Here is a 23,188-nt window from a genome sequence, read left to right as displayed (position 1 = left end):
TTGTTAAATTTAGCTTGAGCAAAAGACTCAGCTGTATGAAATCCTTTCCCTTTCTGAGCACATGTCAATCTCGCTCTGGTGGTTTGCTTTCTTTAGTAGACCGTTTGAGTTTCTGCTCTTCTCGGGGTATCTGTGGCAATTCTTGCTCTTCTTCATCAACCTTTTTTGTAGGAGATTGAGTAATCCGTGTGTCTATCTCCTGTGTATTTGATGTTTTCCATTCTGATTCCTCATAAAAAATTACATCTGATATTTGAGAGATTGTCTTTTTGCTTGATGGGATCATTCAACTTGTATGAGCATCCTGGTTAAGCGATCCTGGTTAAGCGTCCTTCCTTGACTGCTTTTCCTACTAGCTGGTATCCTCTTGATTTGTCTCTGATAGTGCATTCATCTCCATTGAAGATGACTCGATAGTTGTGTTCCGTCATTTGTGCAACTGACAAGAGGTTCTTGCTGAGCCTTGGAACATAGAGTACATCTTTCACCAATCCTTTCGTGCTAGTGAAATTCTTCATAAGGATAATGCCTTTCCCTTGAATTGGATTCGGTGTGTTATATGCCGTGTAGATAACATTCTTTTGTCCTTCTAATGGTTTCATCTCTGTGAACCATTCCTGATGCTTTGTCATATGAGATGATACGCCATTGTCGATGTTGGGAATGATGATGATATTGATGATGATGCTGAGATTGATATATAGTCGACCATTGACATGGCTATGTTGTACTTAGGACTTAGTACTGCCATTCTGCATTTTTTGCATTTTGCATTGGTATGGACGCTCGTTTAGTAGCTCCACTACCACAGCTCGTTGTATCAAGATTTTCACAGTCTCATAGACCCATCGGTCTTCCGAAGACTTTAATAAACTTTCTTTCTTTCTTTCTTTCTTGCTGTTGCGAGTTGATTATTGTAGTCCTTGATCCTAAGAGTGATATCACATGCACCATTGTCATTCTCAGATGAGAAATGAAAATCATGACCTAATGGTGTGGATACTGGCTTGCAATCCTCAAACTGAAAACATTGCAATAGCTGTCCAATGTACTTGGATTGTGACATAAAAATACCCCCTATCCCCTCACTGCTAACCAATGGAATGCCCATATAATAATGTAAAGGACTGAGATCTGACATAGCAAATGACTTCTGCAAGTCAAACTTAAATTCTGCAATTTGCTCAGCATGTGTCCCAGTAACAAGCATGTCATCCACATAGAGTATTAAAATCAGCAAACCTGTCCCACTCTTGCGGATGTAAAGTGTAGCCTCTATAGGGCTGTTTTGAAAGCCAAGACTTGGTAATTGAGCATGTATCCTTGCATACCAAGCCCGGAGTGCCTGTTTCAATCCATAAAGGTCTTTCTTCAACCGGCATACCTTCCCTTTAGAACCTTCAACCTCAAAGCCTGAAAGTAACTGAACAATCAGCTTTCCGTTTGACCTTGTATACCCACTTCGTTCCAATGGCAGGATTGCCAGGAGGCAATTCACACAATTCCCAAGTGTCATTTTGATGTATTGAATCTAGTGGCTCTTCATTGCATGCTGCGGCAACCAATAGAGAAGCAACCAAATTGCCATGTTCTTTTCTGACAGCTGCTCTAGTACAGGTTGGCAGAGGAGCATCTTGTTTGCTGTCTTTGAGAGTGTCAAACAGCCAACGGGGAAGTCTTTGGGCTCGTGCATTTCAGCTCTCTCGTGGTCAATTGTCCTATGCATAATATCCTGATCAATCCAAGTCATATGAGGCTGTAAATGTTGCTGATTTTCAGACTGCACATGTGGTTATAAATGACCACTAGGAGGAGGAGGAATCTCAGATGTAGCATCATCATGGGGGTCTGACTGCTGAAACAAAGGCATCAAGCTGTCAAAAATATATGATGCATCAATTGTGAGCTGTTTTTGACAGTCCAGAAAAGGCATGGATGATGAATCATAAAAAACAACATCTCTACTAACAAATACTTTGCCAGTGCGAGATACATGCACAGTCCCTCTACACCATTGATAGGCCATGAAACGTGTCTTTAGGTATGTCAAAGGCACTTAGTATTTGGGCCTTCTTTTCAAGGCCAATTCTTCACTTGTCATGCATGGATTCACTGATAGTGATCGGGCTGCTTGTTCTGACACCCGTGTGTCACATAGTGGCAACTGTTTGATGCTTGGTACTTCATGCATCTCCGGGTTCAGTAAGAAGCAGACTACAATTGCTACTTCCAGTTGTGAGGCTGAGTAGAGAGCAACTTTTACAGGTATAGTAGAGTGTGTTTGGCTTCAGAATTTGCTTGCAGATCTTCATGTATGTCAGACAGCTCCTACTGTCATCTTCACTGATAGTCAGAGTGCTTTAGGTATTGCACAGAATCCAGTGCACAAAGCATATTGAGGTTCACTATCACTATGTCAAAGAGAGATTGTCAGCAGGTGATATTCAGTTGTCTTATGTTCCCACTGAAGACAAGTTGGCAGATCTCTTTACGAAAGCTCTTCCTCAACCTAAGTTTGAAGCTTTCCGGCAAGCTTTGAATTTAGTACCTTTTGTAACTTGATTTGTTATGCTCTGTACAGTCATCTGTTGCTACATCCATACAGGATGAACATGTGCAACCATGACATTAGTTCTTCAGGTATTCAGAGATGTGTCCAGGATACTTAGGTACTCAGAGATGTGTCAAGGATACTTTAGCCCATACCATGGAGGGGGGTTTGTAGGCCATCCCATGGGCTACCCATTGGTGCCTTTTGTTCCCTAGTAAGCCTAGATATATGCAGTGAGGACAGTTAGGGCACTAATCACATGTGCCACTAAGTACACTAGGTACTACTAGGACACCCGTCTTAGGGTTTCATTATATTAGGTGTACTTTGTACTTTTCATTCATTCCTGCAATTCATTACAGCTGTATAGCTTCAGCTCATTTGCTTCCACCATCTCCATTTCATTGCTTCCATTTGCCTTCATGTGGAGCCTCTATGGGTCTATTAGACCGAAAGAACCTGATACAAAGAGATGAAAGGGTGGAGCCTCTAAGTGCGGACATTAACACCCAAGACGAATACAAAATAGACATAATCATAGATTAACCAATACATAAAAATAAAATTATGAGTCCATGGGGAGGATGGAAGCTATGATGTGGTAATACTCTTATAACCATCCAGAAGCTAGGCGGAGGGGTCAAGCATGAGAGGGAGCTTGGCAGTCAATGAGGCTACGGTGGCAGCGACATAAAGCCTGTGATAGAGGACTATTGGTGGTAGTTGGTACGTGTGGTCCGCTGTGTTATCCTAGCTATGGCCTTGTGTTCGATAGGTGCCACTGTCACCCCCGTTGGCCGTGACCTTGATGTGGTGACCATGAAGGGAAGGTCCCAAAGTCTGATCTGTGCCTCAACTTGTTGGTGAGTGTGTCGTCTCTTGCTCTGGTGCTTCTGCTGCTCATCCGCGCTCTTGTGGAGTCTGGCTGTGTCTTGAGAAAATGCTCCTTGTGGTCGGACGCCTCGTGAATCAACGTTGCCAAACATCTTTGATCTGGCTAGGACAAGAAACTAGATAGGGTTTGAGACCATCCATGAACAGATAGTGCTAGCGACCTTGGATCTCATAATATACAGGGCATCTAAAAGCGAAGTGCTCCTCCATTTCAATCTCTTGCTTGGATCTTTGTGTATATCGTGGTGGGTCAATGAAGCCCTTCACTGGAGTTTGCAAGTAGTGGCCCCTGTAGAAGTAGAGGCTTCACAAGAAACTCATTGGGTTCTAATCTCGTCATGAATATGTGTAGCTATGAGAGATCATCCTAAATAACCTGGTCCACCATTGGCATCAATGCTATACTGAAAGGACAATAATTGGTCAATGTGGAGGCCCAAACTCTTAAACCATCTGCATGTATGAGGATAAGAACACGTCTGATTTTCCTCAGCTACCAAAAGTCATGGATGAAGATAGGACCAGCCATGGTAACCTACGTCCACCTATAGTAGAAGAGCCATAACCCTTGACGCGGTAAAGGTACGTGATAATCTGGAATGCTGCGATAAGCTGCAGTGGGGATGCTCCGAACTTAGCGAGGATTGTCTGATGTGGTGTTGAAGGCTAACTGCCGATTGTTCGACCATACGTACCCGCTGGGCCGATCAACGAGTCAAAGAGAAGAGACTTGGTCCAGGGATTCTAGGAATGAGAGTGAAAGCATTCCCGCTCAAGTCTAGCAAGCACGCATTAACAATGTAACATGGACGTTACTTGTAGGAACCAAGGCGAGGAGCTACTCCCATCTCGCTCCCTGGCTGCTCCCGTTGCCCGCCCTGCCCGCCTTCTCCCCCCGCCCTTCCGCCTCCATCTTTCACCGTGAGGATTGCTCAGGCGTGCGTCTCAAGGAAGAATCAATGAGATGTGGTCTCATTTAGGGTGGTGAGGCGATGTGTGAGATGCACGCTCATGCCAGTCATTTACAAGATGATAGCTAAAATGCTTGTTGACCGTATCACAGGCTATCTACATGATGGGTTGCATCCTTCTCAATATGGCTTTGTTGCTCGTAGGCATATCATGGACAATATTGCCAATGCTCATGTTGGGATTGAATATGCCAAGTACACGCAGCAGGATGTTTTGCTCTTATAGATTGACATTGCCAAAGTTTTTGACACACTTCAATGGGAGTTCATCTTGCAAACAATGCGATCCTTGGGCATTGGAATAAAAATGCAGCAGGTTATTTATTGGCTCTATAGGGATATCAATGCTGCTTGTATTATTCTGGCTGCGAACGGGTGCGGAACAACAATACTGCCTCGAGAAACTCCATCCTGAAGACCTGCTCATCGTGAATCCTGTATGCCGGTGAGACCGGATTGATAGAGAAAGCATGGCGACCCTCTGTGAGGCACGCCACCGTCCCCCACGTGAGGTCTCTCTGCATCCTCTGCGTCCTGGCCACAATCTGGAAAGTTGCTGTCCAAATGCTCTGTGCCGTTGGACAGCTCCATAAACAGTGTGGGATCGTCTCCAATGCTCCCTCTGTACAATGAGCGCATCGCCCGTCCACTCACATCTGCTCCAGCCAAGGACTAATTGGCAGACCCCCGTGAGCCACCATCCAGAAGTAGGAATCTTTTGTGGTCTCAGGCTGGTCCAGTGTGGCCAGAAGCAGTTCACCACCTCCCTGGGAACCTCCTTCTCTAGCCATGTCGCTTCCTCGAGGGGGTCCAAGCGGCTGCCTCTAACTGGATGCGTCTGCCAATATGAGTCGTGTAAGAAAAGAAGGGCATCTCCTCTATCTTGTCTGAGTGCCCCTGTTGTACATGCGAGAGCCACTCTCCTGGGTCCCACTGTATATCTCTAAGCGGCCAGTCCTCCCATAGCCAGAGACGCCAGACCTCTCCCTCTAGGCTAGATAGAACCATGGTCGGATCAGTATGCCACTCTCTGCCCAAATGACCAACAAACAAGATCCACTTCCACTCTAGATCCTCCAAGGATGCAAGCTCCTCTGACGCCCTCTTTGACTCCACCAGGACCAACCCTATAAAACTTGCGGCTGATAAATCCCGGATGTTCCCTGAAGAACTGGACCGTGAGAGGCACCCCCGTCCGCGGGAACTGACCGTCCTAGCAATAAGGTGTCCACGGGCTGCGTAGTCCCTCCCACCACGACTCAGAGATCGTTGAATCAATCGTGCCACTTGTGTACCTGCTCCCTCCAAGTGAGAGAGTACTTGCATCCTGGCCCCTGAATCCTTGGGGAGCTGTCTCCAAGCCCCAAAGGATCTAGTTAGACCATTGTCCCACTGTGCCCATCCAATGTGCATCCTCTGCCCTAGCATCCGTCCCTCTGTGTCTATGGCCTCGAGGTGCCAAAGAATCAGCTGTCTCTCGAACTCCTCCTTGCAGGAAGGACTCGCCCGAATGAGTCCCCCTGAGACCCTATGCCATACCCTAATCAAGCTCCTCATGAATAGTGAGCCCCTCCCTACTGTGAGTGGTGCCTTCGAGAAGATCGATCTATAAGACTCCTGCCACTGTCCACCGGTCTGGGGGGTGTTCCCGAGAAGTCTTCCAAAGGAGGAGCTTGCAAGGCTCTGTTACTAGTGTGAGGCCTCGAACCACCAACTTGCTTAGGAGGGCCCGACTCTGCATCTCCGAGTCTATGATGCCCAACCTACCCCTCGATTGTGGGAGGATCACTGTCTACCATGCCAATCTAGCCTTGGTGTTCCTCGTACCATCCGAGCCCGCCCAAAGAAAATTCCGCACCAATCTTCTGAGCTGGCCCATGCATCCTCTATGAAAACCCTAGCATGATGCAATACCAGGACATTGCGAGTAAGACCTAGTTTACCACTAGGGCTTTGCTTGCAAGAGAAATCTGGCTGAGTTCCAATAGAGAAGCTTGTGCCTAACACTCTCAAGAACTGGGGCGATCTGCTGCTCCACGGCTTGGGAAAACTTGAAAGACACTCCGCACATAATGGACATTGGTAACCCTAGTTATTAACGTGGAGCAATAGATAGGTAGGGAGCACAAGAGAGAGGCAAGGCTTGACAGGCTTTATCTCTTTTAAGAATTGCTAGCTAAAATGGTCAGCCTCTCCTCTCATGTTTTCTCTACTCTCTCTTGTTAGATCACAAACCCTTACAATCTGTGATTTTGGTGTGGGTAGAAAAGCTCCTTCATGATTCAAAGCTGATCCTAAGATATTTCAATTGAAAAGCGTTCAGAAAGAGATAAATGCTGTATGGAGATTAGCTTTTGCTGAACACTGACCTGCTTCTGTTTCCTAGCTTCTAAAACTTCAAAACGCTTGAAAATTGTTGAAAATTGAGAATGGATTCTATGAGACACACTATTGAAGAGCTGAAGAGGACCTTAGAAATGTCGAGGGATTTGAGAATTAAGGAGCAAATCAGGTTAAATGAGACTAAAGTGTACTTTTTGGAAAAGTGGGCTCGTAAGATTGATAGGCCAACTAGAGAGATTTTTAGACTGATTAGGAGAAAGAGAGCCAATGAGGAGGTGCCTTTCTTAGCAAAAAGTGCCTCAGCTCAGGCCCTTCTACAAAGGATAATTCGCAGATAATTTTTCAACACTTAAAAATCTAATATCTTCTACTGTAGAGCCAAGTGCTGATGTAATCAATGCAAGGGAGAAATGTCATCTGGCCAAAGAAAAATCAGTCCAGAACTTCTTGAAACCCCTCTAACTCAAAAGGATCTGAAAGAGGTTGTAGAGTTATGTATGGCAGAAAGACTCTTGCAGAGGATGGGTTGCCAATAGAGTTCTACAAGCTTTTTTGGGAGCTGGTAGGGCCTTATTTTTTGTTAATATGGAAATTATCTTTTGTTCATGTGGCAAGAGAGTGTCCTGGAGATGTTATAGATCATGGAAAGACTCTTGCAGAGGATAGGTTGCCAATAGAGTTCCAGAAGGTTTTTTGGGAGTTGGTAGGGCTGTGGCCTTATCTTTTGTTTATGTGGAAAGAGAGTGCCTTGGACTAACAGTTACCTTGTCATGTGGGGGTATAACCAAGCTTATTAACAAGAAAGTGATATATTCCATTCAAAACGAATCATACAATAGGTGGGAGAGAAAGTACTCTATCCCTAGCCTCAACAATGTGGCAAAAAAGCCATGGTGGTGGTCTAAAATGCCACGACATCCCAAAAGGGGTCAAATGAAAAACCAAGCTTATTCCATAGGATGGCAACAAGGAGAACGTGAAAACTAGGACCACTCACCATGTAGAATTGCAGTTATAAGATATTTGCCAAAGCCTTAGCTTAAGGATCCACCACCAAAGGAGAAGATTCTACATGAGCAGAAAATTCTTATTAAAGGCAATCATTTACTTCAAGCCACAGTTAACAGTTGGGAGGGATGTGAGTATGGAAAGGAGACAAATGAAGACATATGATTTCTCAAAGTTGATTTTGACAAGGCTTATGACAAGCTGAAATGGGACTTTCTCATATAAACACTCCACGACATGGAACTAGGACCAGCCTTATTTCTTTTGTAATGATCTTACTTACCAATGCCTTAGGTAAGGTGTGTGCTAGCACAATCCTTTAGCCTTAAAATGTCTATCGGGAAGGGACACCTTTAGCCTCCCTTCTTTTGCTATGCATCCTGCTCTGAGATACTGGGAGGATCAATGTCCCACTCCTTCCCCAAATGTCCCACCACTCTGATCATGTGCCAATTAATCCCATCTAGACTCCCATCCATCTCTGGGTCTCTCTTAGTGAGTGCCTAGAGTAGGCCTCCAGATCCTACCCGGGAAAAACAGGGGTGTGTGCTGCCTCGCTGCATCATCATCCTCAAGGGGACACCAGTCCGAGAAAACTGGCCCAACCATACGTTGTCCATCCACACGCAAAGTCCCTCCTACCAGGACTCAGGGATGGCTAGGTCAATCTCTCTCATCCGCTGCCCTGTCCCTCACAGATGTGCTAAGGCGCCAAGCCTCACCTCTGCCTCCATGGGTAATCTGCTCCATTTGCCAAAGGAGCCAGCCGGTCCTCCCACTGTGCCCAACCAAGGTGAGTCCGCTGCCCGAGCATACACCCCTCCCGATCTCGGATCTCTGGGTGCCAAACAAGGGGCTAGCGCTTGAAGAACTCTCTGCATCTGTGCTGAGCACGAATGAGGCCCCTTGCTAATCTCTACCAGTGCCAGACCCTATGGAGGCTCCTCATCAAGGGGGAACCATTCCCCGTCAGGGGGGCCTTTGAGAAGATCCATCTCTGTGAAAGCTGCCACTACCCTCCAGTGCGTGGGGTGTTCTTGAGAAGCCCTCTTTAGTGTCATCTCAAGCATCAATTCAATGACCTTGACTTCATACACAGTTAAGAAGGTTAGAGAGAGAGAACAAGTTTGCTCTCAACCATCTAGCTTTTTTGCACCCTCTTGTAGGATCAGTAAACTCACAAACATTAAGGGTGAGAAATATTAATGGCTTACTTACCATTTTTATTCTTTCCCTTCTTAGCCTTGGGGTTGGGGCTCCTAGGCTGCAAGGTGGCATCCTTAATGTGTGACAACCTTCTTTTGTTTTGGAAGGCGGCTGAAGCTTTCACTTGCACTGGAAAGTCCTTCTCACCTACAATTGGGTGAGAAAGTTCCTCCTTAGAGTGATCATCATCAACCAGCTCTGTAACCATTGCATCACCTTGATTTAGTTCGTCATCAAGGTCCTTCGACGATCCCGTTCTTGCCTCAATGTTCTCAAAGCTATCTTTATTTTCATGAAATCCAATCATTAGTCTCTTTGTCCACTAGGGCCTCAAAAACATTCTTAGAGATCAAAGACAATGCATCTCGTCCCTTGCTTGTGAGTTCTCCATGTGTGAACATCTTTTTCACCCATCCCTTGGTTGGTTCAGACCTAGATAGAGCAACAGCTGGTGTCATGCCAAATGCTACCCTCTTGAGCCTTTGGATACCAAGATTGCCCTTAGGGGCAGAGTCCAAACTTGGATAGGAAAGGCTGCTCAAACAGGCTGAACCAAAGAGTAATGAAGTAGATAAGAGGTACCCAAGTACTTTGGGTTGAAGGGGACAGAGATGCAATTGATTGAATTGGATGGAGGGCCATCCAATTGTTGGAAAAGTCCAAAAAGTACGTTTATCTAAACCCAAAAGGGTGACTACAACTTTGAAGCATAGGTTGGCACTATCAAATCACTATAATTGTTGACCATTTCAGGGAACTAGAAAGAAAGAAAGAAAGAAAGTTTATTAAAGTCTTCGGGAGACCGTGAAGGTCTATGAGACTAAAGATAACTGATACAATGAGCATAACGGTGGCGGTCTCAAAACGGGACAGCCAACCGTTTCTACAAAAGAGAGGTTATGAAGGACGGTGTGTCTAGTCCTGATACAAAAAATATGTGTCTACCTCCAGATGATACAAAAAAGAAGGGGGGAGCACCAAAAATGGGGCAGAGGGGGGAGATACAATATATATGTGCAGGTGGTGATCGTCAGAGACCAATCATAGAGGGGCCGTCAAATGGGAGGCCGGAAAAAACCCTGCGATAGATGATTGGCCTCTGACGTCACGCGGCCTAGTCGAGCTCGGTCGTCGGGGGTGGCGGGTGGCCCTGTGGATGAGGGCAACGATAACCCCGATGGGGCGGGTAGAGAGCAGAGACGAGATGTCATGGACCCGGATGTGTGAGTCTGTCCGCTGGCGCAGCTGTCGTGGCTCTGGCTCTCGCTCACGTCCGCGTCGTTAGCTAGACTGAGGAGAGGTATCCTGTGACTGGAAGAAATCAGTGATGGGCCGCTGGGTGTCCTCATGCTGTGTGCGCTGCGCGTGTCGCCGTGCTCGGAGAGAGGTATCTCGGTGGCGAGTCATCTCATGTAAGAAAGCGGCTAGGCATCGCTGATTTGGGAACTGCAGCATGTGTGGGAGGGGGCCGAATCCGTCGCGGAAGAGGCAGTGGTACCGGCCTCGAATGGCATAATAGATAGGACATCTGAAAGCAAAGTGCTCCTTCGACTCGATCTCCTGCAAGTCGCAAAGTGGGCAAAGGCGGCCCTCTCGTGGGATACCCTCTGCGCGTCCGCTCTTGATCCGTAATCGGTGTGACGAAACCCTAAATTGACCGAGGGAGATTCGGAGCGCATGTGGTAGATGAAGCTGTGTGTAACCCGGAGGTGTGATGAAGCCCTCCTGTGAAATCTGGAGGCAGTGTCGGCGGTAGAAGTCGAGCTTCACAGGAAGCTCGGAGTGAAGAAACCATGTCCGCCAGGTGTGGAGCTGGAGCAGATTCGCTCGAATGAGCCGGTTGACCTCTTGGTCAGTGGGGGAGAGGGGAGATGGTGGAGCGTCGAGGCTGTACTGAAAAGGAGGCAACCGGTCTAAGTCGAGGCCCAGTCGGGTGAACCAACTGGAAAGACGACTATACCAGCATCGTTGGTCCCCATCAACGGATAAGGCCATAGAGGAGGATAGGGCTAGCCAAGGTAGGCGGAGGCGACCGTCGGCGGAGGAGCTGAAATCCCTGACTCTGTGGAGATAAGTGATAGCCTGGAAAGCCGCATCAAGCTGTAGGGGTGAGGCGTCGAACTCTGCTAGAATGATCTGGTGTGGTACCGATGGTTTGCTGCGGATCATCTGAGCAAACATCAGTATCTATAGGCACTCGACTCGAGCCACTCTGTGTCTAAAAGGTCGGCTCCCCACCACGGGCTACCGTACATGCCTGCTGGGCGGACCAAAGAATAAAAAAGGAGAGACTTGGTCCGTGGGTCCTGGAAGTGGGAGTGGTAGCAGTGTCGCTCCAGCCTGGCAAGAGCGGCGTAGCCCCGGCTGATCCAGGCCTGCATGGCCGGGCGCATCGTGAAGATCGGGCCTGAGAGGAAAGCTGATGCTGTGGAGGAGGGGTCCATTATGTTTGGTTATAAAGAAGAGGAGCAGCTCGTCTGATGAGGGACTGAATGATAAGGACGAGGAACTCCCATGGTGCTCGAGCTGACACTAATGAGGACCCAAACGATGTGAGAAGGGGAAGCATGCGGAATAATTATGATCCTAAGGATGTGATGAGTATGCCGACAAGGGGATTGTGTCAAAACTGATGGTGGATCCTAGAAATATCATGGGCATTGAAACGCCCTCGTAGATAACTGGTTATAGATACGTAGGTCTATTAGGCTTCTTGATCTAATGTATCCTTGAGAGGGAGATCAGATACTCCAAACTGACCATCACCTTAGCAAATCTGTTCAAGGACATAATCTAGCTCACTCAGCAAGCTTGGGAAAAGGGACCAGAGGGATACCAAGGGCTGATGTGTACGTGTGAGTCGCAAATGAGAAGAAGATGGAGAAGTGAGAACAAAAGATGCGAGTCACAAAAAGAAGATGGACTAGAAGGGAGGGCCCTATAGACGTCCTCCTAGCAAGCAATGCAATATGCCTGTAAATAAACGTGCCTGCTAGTAGTAACTCACGCTGTCTAATGGCCTACTCTACGTTTGATGTCATCAAAAGGTCTTTGGTTCCACCTATGTCACAAGTGATGGGAGGCAATGAAGCCTCCATTGCCTGCATCATGGTAGGATGATGATCTAAAGGGGCTGGCCTTAGAAAGTCAAGTGTCACATCTTGATCAAGAAAAAAGGGGATCCTACCACCTTTTGGAAGAGGGCGTTGATAGGACACCGATTGATGTTATTCTTACTTGCCATTGTCTGCATTGATTGCCATACTTTGTTTGTGTCTCTCTATCTTTTTCACTTTGTTTTCTCTATTTAAATGGCCATACTTGAATCATTACAAATTCATTGTAGTGTAGAATATCTTCCATGTACAGTGCACTGCATGTTTTATTGTGCACTGTTGCATTTAATACATATGTTCTCTGTATTGCTTTTTGTGTGTATTGCTCCTTGTTATGTGCCTCTATCTACTTCCGTCTATGTATCCAAATGAGAGAACATCCGTTTTTGCTTATACGTTATTGCTTCACATTGCTGTTTGTTTTTCTTTCAATTGCTCGATTAATCATGTACGGCTCTTCCAACCTCCCTTCCAAACATTGCGTATTGGTTCTCCTCACATAAATAACTATATCAAAGAGACTTTTGTCTGATCGGTGATGAGGAACTGCATTAATGCATAAAGATGTTGGAATGTTTTTTCCTCTGCAATGAACTCTTGTTGCTGTTTCATTGACTGATGTGACCTTGACAATGACCAATAGATTGCTTCTGTGGTTGGACTGTGTTGTTACTTGACAAAGGCTTGCATTGATGGAATGTTGTTTTGATGCGCACAAAGTGACGTACCAACAAAGACTAGTGTAACGACTTGCATTGACCGCCATCAACACGGATGGTTAGATGCAACGACTCATGCATTCATTGATAGATTGTTTGCCCTCTTGATGGGGCCTAGGACCACATTGGCACCCATGCTTTGCACTATGGAGGAGCATATTTTCTCTCTCAACGACCTAGAGCTTATCTCCTATTGGAGGATTTCATTTTATTTTTCGTTTTAGCTGCCTTATATTACCTCTAATAAGGATTTCACTACGTTCTTCTTTCATTTACTGTTGCCCGAGGAAAAAAATTGCCTGAAAACTGCAAGTGGGCAAAATAAGTTTACTCTAGTATATATAGCTATGGATTCCATAATAGTGATATTAATAGCTAATGGGGATCCCTTTCTTGTACATGTCATTTACAAGGTTTTGGGTCCTCACCACCAAATTTTAATGTGTGCAAATATTCTTAGCTGAGCTCTGAGGTTTTACGCCTTTGAGAAAGTTCTTATGCAGAAGTAATCCTTACTTTTGGTTTGCTCTAAAGTACCTTCTAATCTTTATTATTTCATCTATGCAATGCTTCAAATTCTGAGTTATGCTGTTGTTGACAGAGTCATGGTGTATCATGCCTTTGGCAACTTGGTGTCTGCTGTGCCGTCAATGGTGCTTTTGACAGAAGCAGAAAGAGTAAGTATCCTGACATGATTCTATGTGCGTGTGAATGGTGTCAATGGCAGTCAAGGGAAGGAATGTAGATAATATTATCAATGGATACTGATTGCTTGGCAGGTGTTTCCCTTATTGTTGGAGAGTTTATGTGCTCTGTGCAATGAGCAAAGGCATTCAGATGTGTTGCTCTCTGTTTTGTTGGCGCTATCTGCACTTTTGGTTGACAAGAATGGTAAATGAGATATTCCTCTCAATATTGATGCATTTGGAGTTGTTTCTATGAGCTGATTTGCATCAGTATGTCAATTATGATTATCTTCAAGTATCCATCATGGGGTGCAGAATATGAAGTGGCAGTCCCTGCCTGTAACCCCCCCTCCCCCGAGAAAAGAACATTCTATTAATAAACTCCTTAGTGACACGGACTTCAAGGAAAATACAATTCCCCAATGAAGGATACAATATTAAAATACAAGGACATCCCCCTAACTGGACGCTCTATGGGGGAATTACCTCGAACAAAGGGCTGGACAAATAACCACTCTAGTAGTTTATAATGCCATATTATACCACCATCTGTGAAATGAAGGAAAGGCCTGGCTCCCATATATTGGAAAAAGCCTCCCTCCTATGCCTAGCACATCCTGGAATCTATCCATTGTGCCTCTGAGAAGATCAATGATATCTAACCAAATGCTGGCGAGTGCCTCCGAGGTATAAATATATGTGCTCTGTGCAATGAGCAAAGGCATTCAGATGTGTTGCTCTCTGTTTTGTTGTCACTATCTGCACTTTTGGTTGACAAGAATGGTAAATGAGATATTCCTCTCAATATTGATGCATGTGGAGTTGTTTCTATGAGCTGATTTGCATCAGTATGTCAATTATGATTATCTTCAAGTATCCAGCATGGGGTGCAGAATATGAAGTGGCAGTCCCTGCCTGTAACCCCCCCTCCCCCGAGAAAAGAACATTCTATTAATAAACTCCTTAGTGACATGGATTTCAAGGAAAATACAACTCCCCAATGAAGGATACAATATTAAAATACAAGGATATCCCCCTAACTGGACGCTCTATGGGGGAATTACCTCGAACAAAGGGCTGGACAAATAACCACTCTAGTAGTTTATAATGCCATATTATACCACCATTTGTGAAATGAAGGAAAGGCCTGGCTCCCATATATTGGAAAAAGCCTCCCTCCTATGCCTAGCACATCCTGGAATCTATCCATTGTGCCTCTAAGAAGATCAATGATATCTAACCAAATGCTGGCGAGTGCCTCCGAGGTATAAATATTTGTGGTCTGTGCAATGAGCAAAGGCATTCCCTAACTGGACACTCTATGGGGGAATTACCTCGAACAAAGGGCTGGACAAATAACCACTCTAGTAGTTTATAATGCCATATTATACCACCATCTGTGAAATGAAGGAAAGGCCTGGCTCCCATATATTGGAAAAAGCCTCCCTCCTATGCCTAGCACATCCTGGAATCTATGCATTGTGCCTCTGAGAAGATCAATGATATCTAGCCAAATGCTGGCGAGTGCCTCCGAGGCATAAATATTGGAAATAGGGTCTTGGGTGGAACAGCTACATCATCTTATCTTCATGGGAACTTATAGATGGGGAAAAACTTTGTGATTCAATAATTCTTTGAGGACCTCATCCTCACAATATACCAAGCAATCAGCAATCAGGAAATCTCAAAAAGAGTTATCCATGGAAATTTAAAAAGGTTGACATAACAGCCTGGTTAGTGGGTCTGTCTGTGGCATTGAAGGAAATTTAAGTACAAGAACGAACTGGTGGTGGACAATCCAACAAATTGGTGCCTACATTACATTCATGAGAGTAAGTGTGGAAAAGAACAAGTTCAATATAAATGTGTTCGCCATTCAGAGGGAGTTGCAAGAGGATTTACAGAGGGTTTTATGAAATCACTGAACCAGCCTCTTCTTTCTCTCTTCTTTCCCAGCCACCCTCTTTCCCACCCACCCTATCTTCTCTTCATTCCCACCCACCCTCCCTTTCACAAGAGCAATCTTTCCTCCCCTGAGATGGCAAGTCTACGTGAGATGGTTGAGAAGCCAGTGAATAATTATGAAGTGTGGAGAGTGATCATGTAGTCAGTAAGGAAATCACACGACTTGGCTGATTTTATTCTTGTTGGAGTTGTGAGACCAGATCTAGAGGAGGATCTTAGCATTATGGAGTGGAAGGAGTGGGAGACTTTGGCCTTTTCATGGGATCGGCGGGTCCGTTCCTTTATCTTCCTGAATTGTATCCACAAGGTGCTAAACCTTGTGAAGCAACTTGATGCTGGCCAGAAGTAGTTGGGAGCATTTGGCATCGCTCTAGAACAAACTGGTTAGTGGGTTTGTCTGTGGCATTGAAGGAAATTTAAGTACAAGAACGAACTGGTGGTGGACAATCAAACAAATTGGTCCCTACATTACATTCATGAGAGTAAGTGTGGAAAAGAACAAGCTCAATATAAATGTATTCGCCATTCAGAAGGAGTTGCAAGAGGATTTACAGAGGGTTTTATGAAGTCACTGAACCAGCCTCTTCTTTCTCTCTTCTTTCCCAGCCACCCTCTTTCCCAACCACCCTATCTTCTCTTCATTCCCACACACCCTCCCTTTCACAAGAGCAATCTTTCCTCCCTTGAGATGGCAAGTCTACATGAGATGGTTGAGAAGGCAGTGAATAATTATGAAGTGTGGAGAGTGATCACTGAGTCAGTAAGGAAATCACACGACTTGGCTGATTTTATTCTTGTTGGAGTTGTGAGACCAGATCTAGAGGAGGATCTTAGCATGATGGAGTGGAAGGAGTGGGAGACTTCGGCCTTTTCGTGGGATCGGCGGGTCCGTTCCTTTATCCTCCTGAATTGTATCCACAAGGCGCTAAACCTTGTGAAGCAACATGATGCTGGCGAGAAGTAGTTGGGAGCATTTGGCATCGCTCTAGAACAGGGTCTCACCAATGAAGTGTGTCTCCTAGGAAGTCGAGGTATGGGTGTTGAACCCGTGGCCTCGCTGATTTGGAACTTATCCTAAAACCAACTTTCCCTGCCTCTTGGGGAGTGATGGGAGAGAAGAGATGCATCATGACAAGAGTTGAGAACACAAGATGAATCCAAAAGTGTGTTCTATTGATTGTGAGAGAGAAGCCTCTCATTTATAGAGTGGGAGAGAGGGTGTCCTAGATTATAGGCACCTCTCCTACATCAAAGGCAATCAGGCCTACATCATAGGGACTTCCTAAATCATTGGCACCTTCTAGAGAGGGTGCCTTCTACTGCATCATCTTCTAGTACTAAGTGTGCTTCATTACACACAAATTTTTTTATAGTGAAAGCCATGATTGTTTATATTACAAGAAAAGCCACCTCAAAGCGAGGAGCTAGAAATTACATCAGCTGAAAATCTCTGTATATGCTAAATATACATCATGATCGATGTAGCGAGTCTGCAAGTAGTAAAAAAAAGATTGCTGCAGAGAACGCTTAAAGAAAGCAAACAAAGAAAATGTTGGATCACCAAAGACTTATAATTCTTGTTTATCCACAAAGTCCAAAGTGCCCAATAACGAACCCAAACAAAGAAAAGATCAAACTCCTGAGTGCGCAGATGAAAACACACACACTTTTTTTTTTTGGTGAAACTAAGAACATTATATTATGAAACATCCATTTTACAACAGGGCAGTGCTGGAGAAAAGAGCCAATGCCCTATCCATCAGGAACAGTAAAAGAAACGCTCAATGCAAGAGACATCCAAATCCTCCTCATGCAAGGCATCATATAAGGACTGCCGCAATGAGGCCCGGAAGAACTCATAAGGGTGCTGGAGAGATGAATTCAGAAAGCATGATTTCGCTGAAGCCAGAGGGTCCATAATGCCTAGTATCTGATCCAATGGAAGAAAAGAGAATACTGGGACAAAGAAGCTGATAATCTGCCAAACATCCAAAAAAACCTCGAGAACCTGTGTGCTGGAAATTCTGAGAGATAAAAAATAGGAGATCTTGTCCAGAAGGTCTGTGGAATATGAACAAAACCACAAGAAGTGTTGAATACTCTTAGGAGCATGATGACATCTTGGACAAAGAAGAGAGGCAATTCTTCTTTGAGCCAATTTCACTCCCACTGGAAAAATACCAACAATGGATCTCCAGAAAAAGAGTCTCTGCTTTAATGGCATTTTCAACTTCCATATCAATTTCAATTTTTCTTTCCACCAAGATAAAGACTTATTCGGATGCCAAAGAGAATTTACATGATGAGCAATCCATGGAGGAGGTAAAATCAATCTATAAGCTTGTATGGAAGTCAATAAATGCAAAGGTTGAGAGGATAAGCCTGGACTTGAAGACTGAAGATGCCAATCTTGAAGCCTGTCTCTTACTTCCAATGATGAAATCGGAACAAAAGGGAGTAAGAGATCTGCAATAACTTTTCATATGGTTCTATGATGCATCCCAAGATTGTATTGTTGACAAGCTGCCGGAAAAGAGAGAATATGCCCTTGAATATCTACCACATTATCAATGAACCAGATGCCCAACTTCATGTTAGAATTATAGATATAATTCAGCAGTGACCAATGTAATTTAATAAGCTAGTTAGGGGCACTTTTCCCTCTTTAAGAGGTTTTTCCCCCTAACCGCAGTTAGTTCACTAACTATGATTAGTGACTACTAAGGTTTTGTCACTAGGACAAAACCTTATCTCTCACTCTTTCAGTTGTACACTCTTACACTCTTCTATTGCAACCAAGCTATCAAGCTTTCAGCTCTCAAGCTCACTCTCTCTTGCTCTCTCTCTCACTCCCCCAATCACTCACATTTGGTATCAGAGCCTCGTTGAGCTCCTGCCTCCAGCCCACGCCCCTGTTGCTACATCCCGTCCGTACAGCTCGAAGCAATCCAAAGAATGCCCGTATAGTCCGTACGACTGTACGGAATCTGTACCCTGCACGTACCGTACCAGTTGTGTAATGGCAGTTCGTACCTGCCGTACCCTGCACGTATTGTACCAGCTGTGTCATCGCTATTCGTACCTACCGTACCCTGCATCACTCCGTACCTGCCGTATGTGTAGTACCTGCACATTCCGTGATCTGCAGCGCCGTACAGCTCGTACCTGCAATCACGCCATCGCAGGTAATCATCGCCGTACCAGCGTGTACCTGCTGCGCCATCGCCGTACGTACATGCTTTCGTACAACGTCGTACCTGCTTCCGTACAACGTCATACCTGCTTCCGTACATTGTCTGTACGTATTACCGTACATGTCTTGATACCGTACGACCTGCTTATCCGTACAATATGTACTTGGTCGTCTGTATTCATTGTACCAGCAGACATTTGAAGTCCTTTGCAGTTATTGGGGTATTTTCAGGTTCACAGTTGCTTGTGAAGCAAACATTGCAGACAGATCTGCAGATTTGGTCTGAAATTTGGGGCTTTCTGCTGAAATTGCAAAATTTGGGGCTTTCTGTGCTTTTGCCCCTTTCTGGTTGCAATTTCAAGCTTGAAATTTGGGGCTTTTGATTCTGTAGTACAATTTCTTGAAGAAATTTGGGGATTTTGTAATTACACTACAATTTGGCAGTGAAATTTGGGGCTTTTGCAGACAGAGCGCAATTCTTGCAACATTTGGGGCTTTTGATCAATTTGCCCCTTTCCGGTTGCAATTTCGGGTCTATTTTGGGGCTTTTGTGTTGACAGAGCAATTTTGGAGATTTCAATTCATACTGCCTTTCTTGAAGTGTTTTGTAGCACTTTTGGCAGATTCTAGAGAGTTTTTGATGCTTGGACAGATTTCTGACAGTGCAAGTGCAGAAATCCGAGTTGCATTTACAGCCAGTGCTTGGCTGTGTTTTTGGGAGTTGTGCATTTCATTCCCAGTAAGGGAATTCAGTCTTGTATCTGCTAAAATCTCTTTCTCAGATATGGCCCAGCAAAATCAGAATGATTTCCAGTTCGGTGGTCTTTCACAGGAAGACAAGTTGGATGGTACCAACTACTCCCTCTGGAGTTTTATGGTACGCAATATTCTGATTTCTCGCAATTTATGGGATTATGTGAATGGGGGTGAGATCCGACCAGCAGGTATGGCACCTAATACCCCTCCTCAGCAAGGAGGTGGAAGAGGTCGTGCACAGGGTGCAGCTGCACAACAAGTTGTTGGTGCAGCTATAGCCACTACTCCAGAGCAGAAGAGATGGGATTCACGGGATGCCTTAGCTTTGTCATGCATCTCTCTTTCAGTGAAAAGATTTATCATTCCGCATATCCGGTCGTGTAAGACCTCGAAGGCAGTGTGGGATATCTTAGAAAGCATGTATGCAGCTCGGAATGATGCAAGGGTATCTTTCTTGAAAAGAGAGTTAAGTAATACACATATGGAAGAGGGTGACTCCATGTCAGTCCACCTCACAAAGCTACAAGATCTCAGAGAGCAATTATTGAACATAGATGAGACTATTCCTGATTCAGAGATGATTACTACCACTCTGAATTCTCTTCCTGAGTCTTATCTCAGCTTTCATACCTCGCTGAACTTATCATTGAGGGGGGGTGCAAATCCTCTCACTTTTCATGAGTTGATAGGACTTCTGCTTCAGGAAGAGCAGACTAGGAAAAACTTGGCTTCACGTGCAGGTGAACAAACTATGCTCTCAAAGTTTAAGTAAAAAACAAAGGGACAGGCAAAGACATCAGTAAATCAGCCTTCCAGTGGGTCAGGACAGCCTTCACAAAAGGCTAAAAATGATGCAAGTAAGCCCAAGAAGAAGGGTTTTTGTCATTACTACAAAAAGCCAGGTCATCACATTGCAGAATGCAGGAAAAGGCTTGCAAAAGAGAAGAAAAACAGCTCCGGTATGGCTGTTTCAGATTCAGCTCCTCATGCATCTGACAGTGGGGATGCTGCAGCCAACTTTGTTGGACAGGATTATGCCTTTTTATCTTGCATTTCAGATTCTAGGCTGGCTGCTCCAGATGCTCGGAATAGTACAGCCACTTGTAATGATGATACATATGCATTTTTGACTTGCAGTTATGACTCTTCTACAGATGCATGTGCTTTCAGTGACAATGAAACATTGAATACTTGGTATTTTGACAACGGTGCATCCAAGCATATCACTTCTAGGAAGTGTCTTTTTACTTCCTTGCATCCACCTCCCGTTGGTAAGAAAGTCACTTGTGCCAATAACTCGTCATATTCAGTACGTGGCACAAGAGAAGTTGAGCTTACTGCCATTGATGGCTCAGTTTTCAGACTTTCAGATGTCTTATATGTGCCTGGTATCACCAAGAATCTTCTTTTAGTGTCCACTCTTAACAGAGCTGGATTTCAGGTCATCTTTGAGGATGACAAATGTGCTGTCCGAGACAGGGAAAATGATTATGCCTTAAGATTATCTGGTACTCTGCTGCGTGGGCTTTTTCAGCTTGATCTTTTTGAGAAAAGAGCAGCCCATGCTCTTGCAGTTTCTACCGCTACTGCTGCCATGCAGAATGCAGAATTATGGCATGCCCGATATGGCCACATGCATTACAACAGCTTGATGACACTTCAGAAGCACTCTATGGTTGATGCATTGCCACCTCTTGAGATACCTCCTCCACATGCCCGTGAAGGGTGCATTTTAGGCAAGATGCATAGATTCCCCTTCAAAAAGGATGGTTCAGTTAAAGCTGTCCGCAAATTATAGCTTGTACACAGTGATGTCTGTGGTCCCATGAGGACTCCATCATTGGGTGGTCATCTCTACTTTGTTACCTTTATTGATGATTACTCCAATTTCACTTGGGTCTTTGGGCTGAAGCGCAAATCAGAAGTGTTTAGGGTGTTTAAACACTTTTCAGCCATGGTTGAAAATGAAACTGGACTCAAAATACAGACATTGCGCACAGATAGAGGTGGGGAATACTTGTCTGCAGATTTTGATGCTTTTCTGAAAGGCAAGGGTATTGTGCATCAGCTCACAGTGAGGCTGACCCCTCAGCAAAATGGCAACGCTGAGAGGAAAAATAGAACTCTTATGGAGATGGACAGATGTATGCAAAAAAGCAAACACATGCCTCATAAATTCTGGCTTGAAGGTCTGATGTGTGCCAACTACATTGTAAATCGGGCTCCCACTAAGGCTTTGAAAACAAAAACTCCCTATGAGGTCTGGAATGGGAGAAAGCCTTCAGTGGATCCTTTCCGAGTGTTTGGATGCCTTGCATATGCTCATGTGCCAGTTGAATTTAGGCACAAGTTGTCAGATAAGGCAATTAAGTGCATATTTGTTGGGTACAGTGCAGAAAGCAAGGGGTACCGTCTCTACAATCCTGCTACACGCAAGATCATTGTCAGTAGAGATGTGATATTTGCAGAAAATTCAGCTCACAGTCAGGCTGAATTTCATATGCCTTCTTCTTCAGAGGATGTTTTTGAGGGGTTGCTACCCATTGCCTTGGGTTCCCCTGCTGATATTTTTGATGCAAATCAGAATTTACAGCCACCCCCCGATGCTTCAGTTCAGCGACATGATGTCTTGCCACCTCCACAGGCAGTGGAACAGGTGGTGCAGCAAAAACTTGCAGACATACAGGCAGCAAAAACAGTCCCAAACTGGCTGTTACAGACTCTCAGGGAGAGTAAGATTGATGCTCCATTACCTGGCAGGACTCACAGTGCAGCAAGGCACATGGAAGGTGCTAATTCAGTGGAATCAGCATATGCAGGTACTCTTCTTGATGAGGAGGAGCCTGCAACATTCGAAGAAGCAAAGGACAATGTGCATTGGATGAATGCCATGCACGATGAGTTGCAGTCCATTAAAAAAAATCAGACTTGGGATGTTATAGACTTGCCACCAGGTAAACATGCCATTGGCACACGATGGGTTTTCAAGGTGAAACGAAAGCCAGATGGCTCCATTGACAGATACAAGGCAAGACTGGTTGCTAAAGGCTATGCTCAGAAAAAGGGCATAGATTATGAGGAGACATTTGCTCCTACATCCCGTATGACCCGATCTGTTATTGCAATGGCTGCACATTTTGAGTGGAATGTTCATCAGTTGGACATAAAAACAGCCTTCTTAAATGGAGACTTGCTGGAAGAGGTGTATGTCAAACAACCTCCAGGCTTTGAAATTACAGCAAATGCACTTCAGGTATGCAAGCTAAACAAAGCTTTGTATGGGCTGAAACAGGCCCCTCGTGCATGGTATGCCAAGATTCATGCCTTTTCGACTAGCAAGGGGCTGCACAATAGTCCTACTGAGAGCACCCTCTACATCAAGATGGATGGGGGGGAAATTTTAGTCATCCTTCTTTATGTCGATGACTTACTGCTCACAGGGTCCAATGAAGATAAAATTGCAGATTTCAAAGCTGATTTGCAGACCACCTTTGACATGTCAGATTTGGGGCTGCTTCACTTTTATTTGGGGATCCAGTTCTCTCAAGAGAGATGTGGCACTGTTATGTCTCAGTCCAAGTATGTGCAAAAACTCTTGGACAGATTTAACATGCATGATTGTAAGCCCATAGCCACTCCCATGGAGCTGGGGCTGAAACTCACAATGCATGATGCAGGAGAATCAGTTGATGCCACACCTTACAGTCAGGCTGTTGGATGCCTCATATATCTATGCAACACTAGACCTGATATTCAGTTTGCAGTATCTCAGGTGAGCAG

At 44.9% G+C, this 23,188-nt stretch overlaps 1 protein-coding gene across 4 annotated transcripts in view; it reads left to right on the top strand.

The window, feature by feature from the left end:
* The window catches only part of MET18 (ARM repeat superfamily protein), a 202,884-nt gene that overhangs the window by 123,702 nt on the left and 55,994 nt on the right, over positions 1 to 23,188 (top strand). For all 4 annotated transcript variants that reach the window (XM_087393875.1, XM_087393876.1, XM_087393874.1 and 1 more), the window contains exons 15-16: positions 13,410 to 13,485; positions 13,588 to 13,699. In XM_087393875.1, the coding sequence (XP_087250001.1) occupies positions 13,410 to 13,485; positions 13,588 to 13,699 (188 nt within the window). The remainder of the gene's footprint in view (positions 1 to 13,409; positions 13,486 to 13,587; positions 13,700 to 23,188) is intronic.

Source organism: Dipteris shenzhenensis, chromosome 22, assembly GCF_047967505.1.
Source record: "Dipteris shenzhenensis isolate YYH24624 ecotype China chromosome 22, Dip_SZ_1.0, whole genome shotgun sequence".
Taxonomy (NCBI): Eukaryota; Viridiplantae; Streptophyta; class Polypodiopsida; order Gleicheniales; family Dipteridaceae; genus Dipteris; species Dipteris shenzhenensis.
The sequence above is the reverse complement of the archived record's forward strand: the minus strand, read 5'-3'. Positions and strand labels throughout refer to the sequence as shown.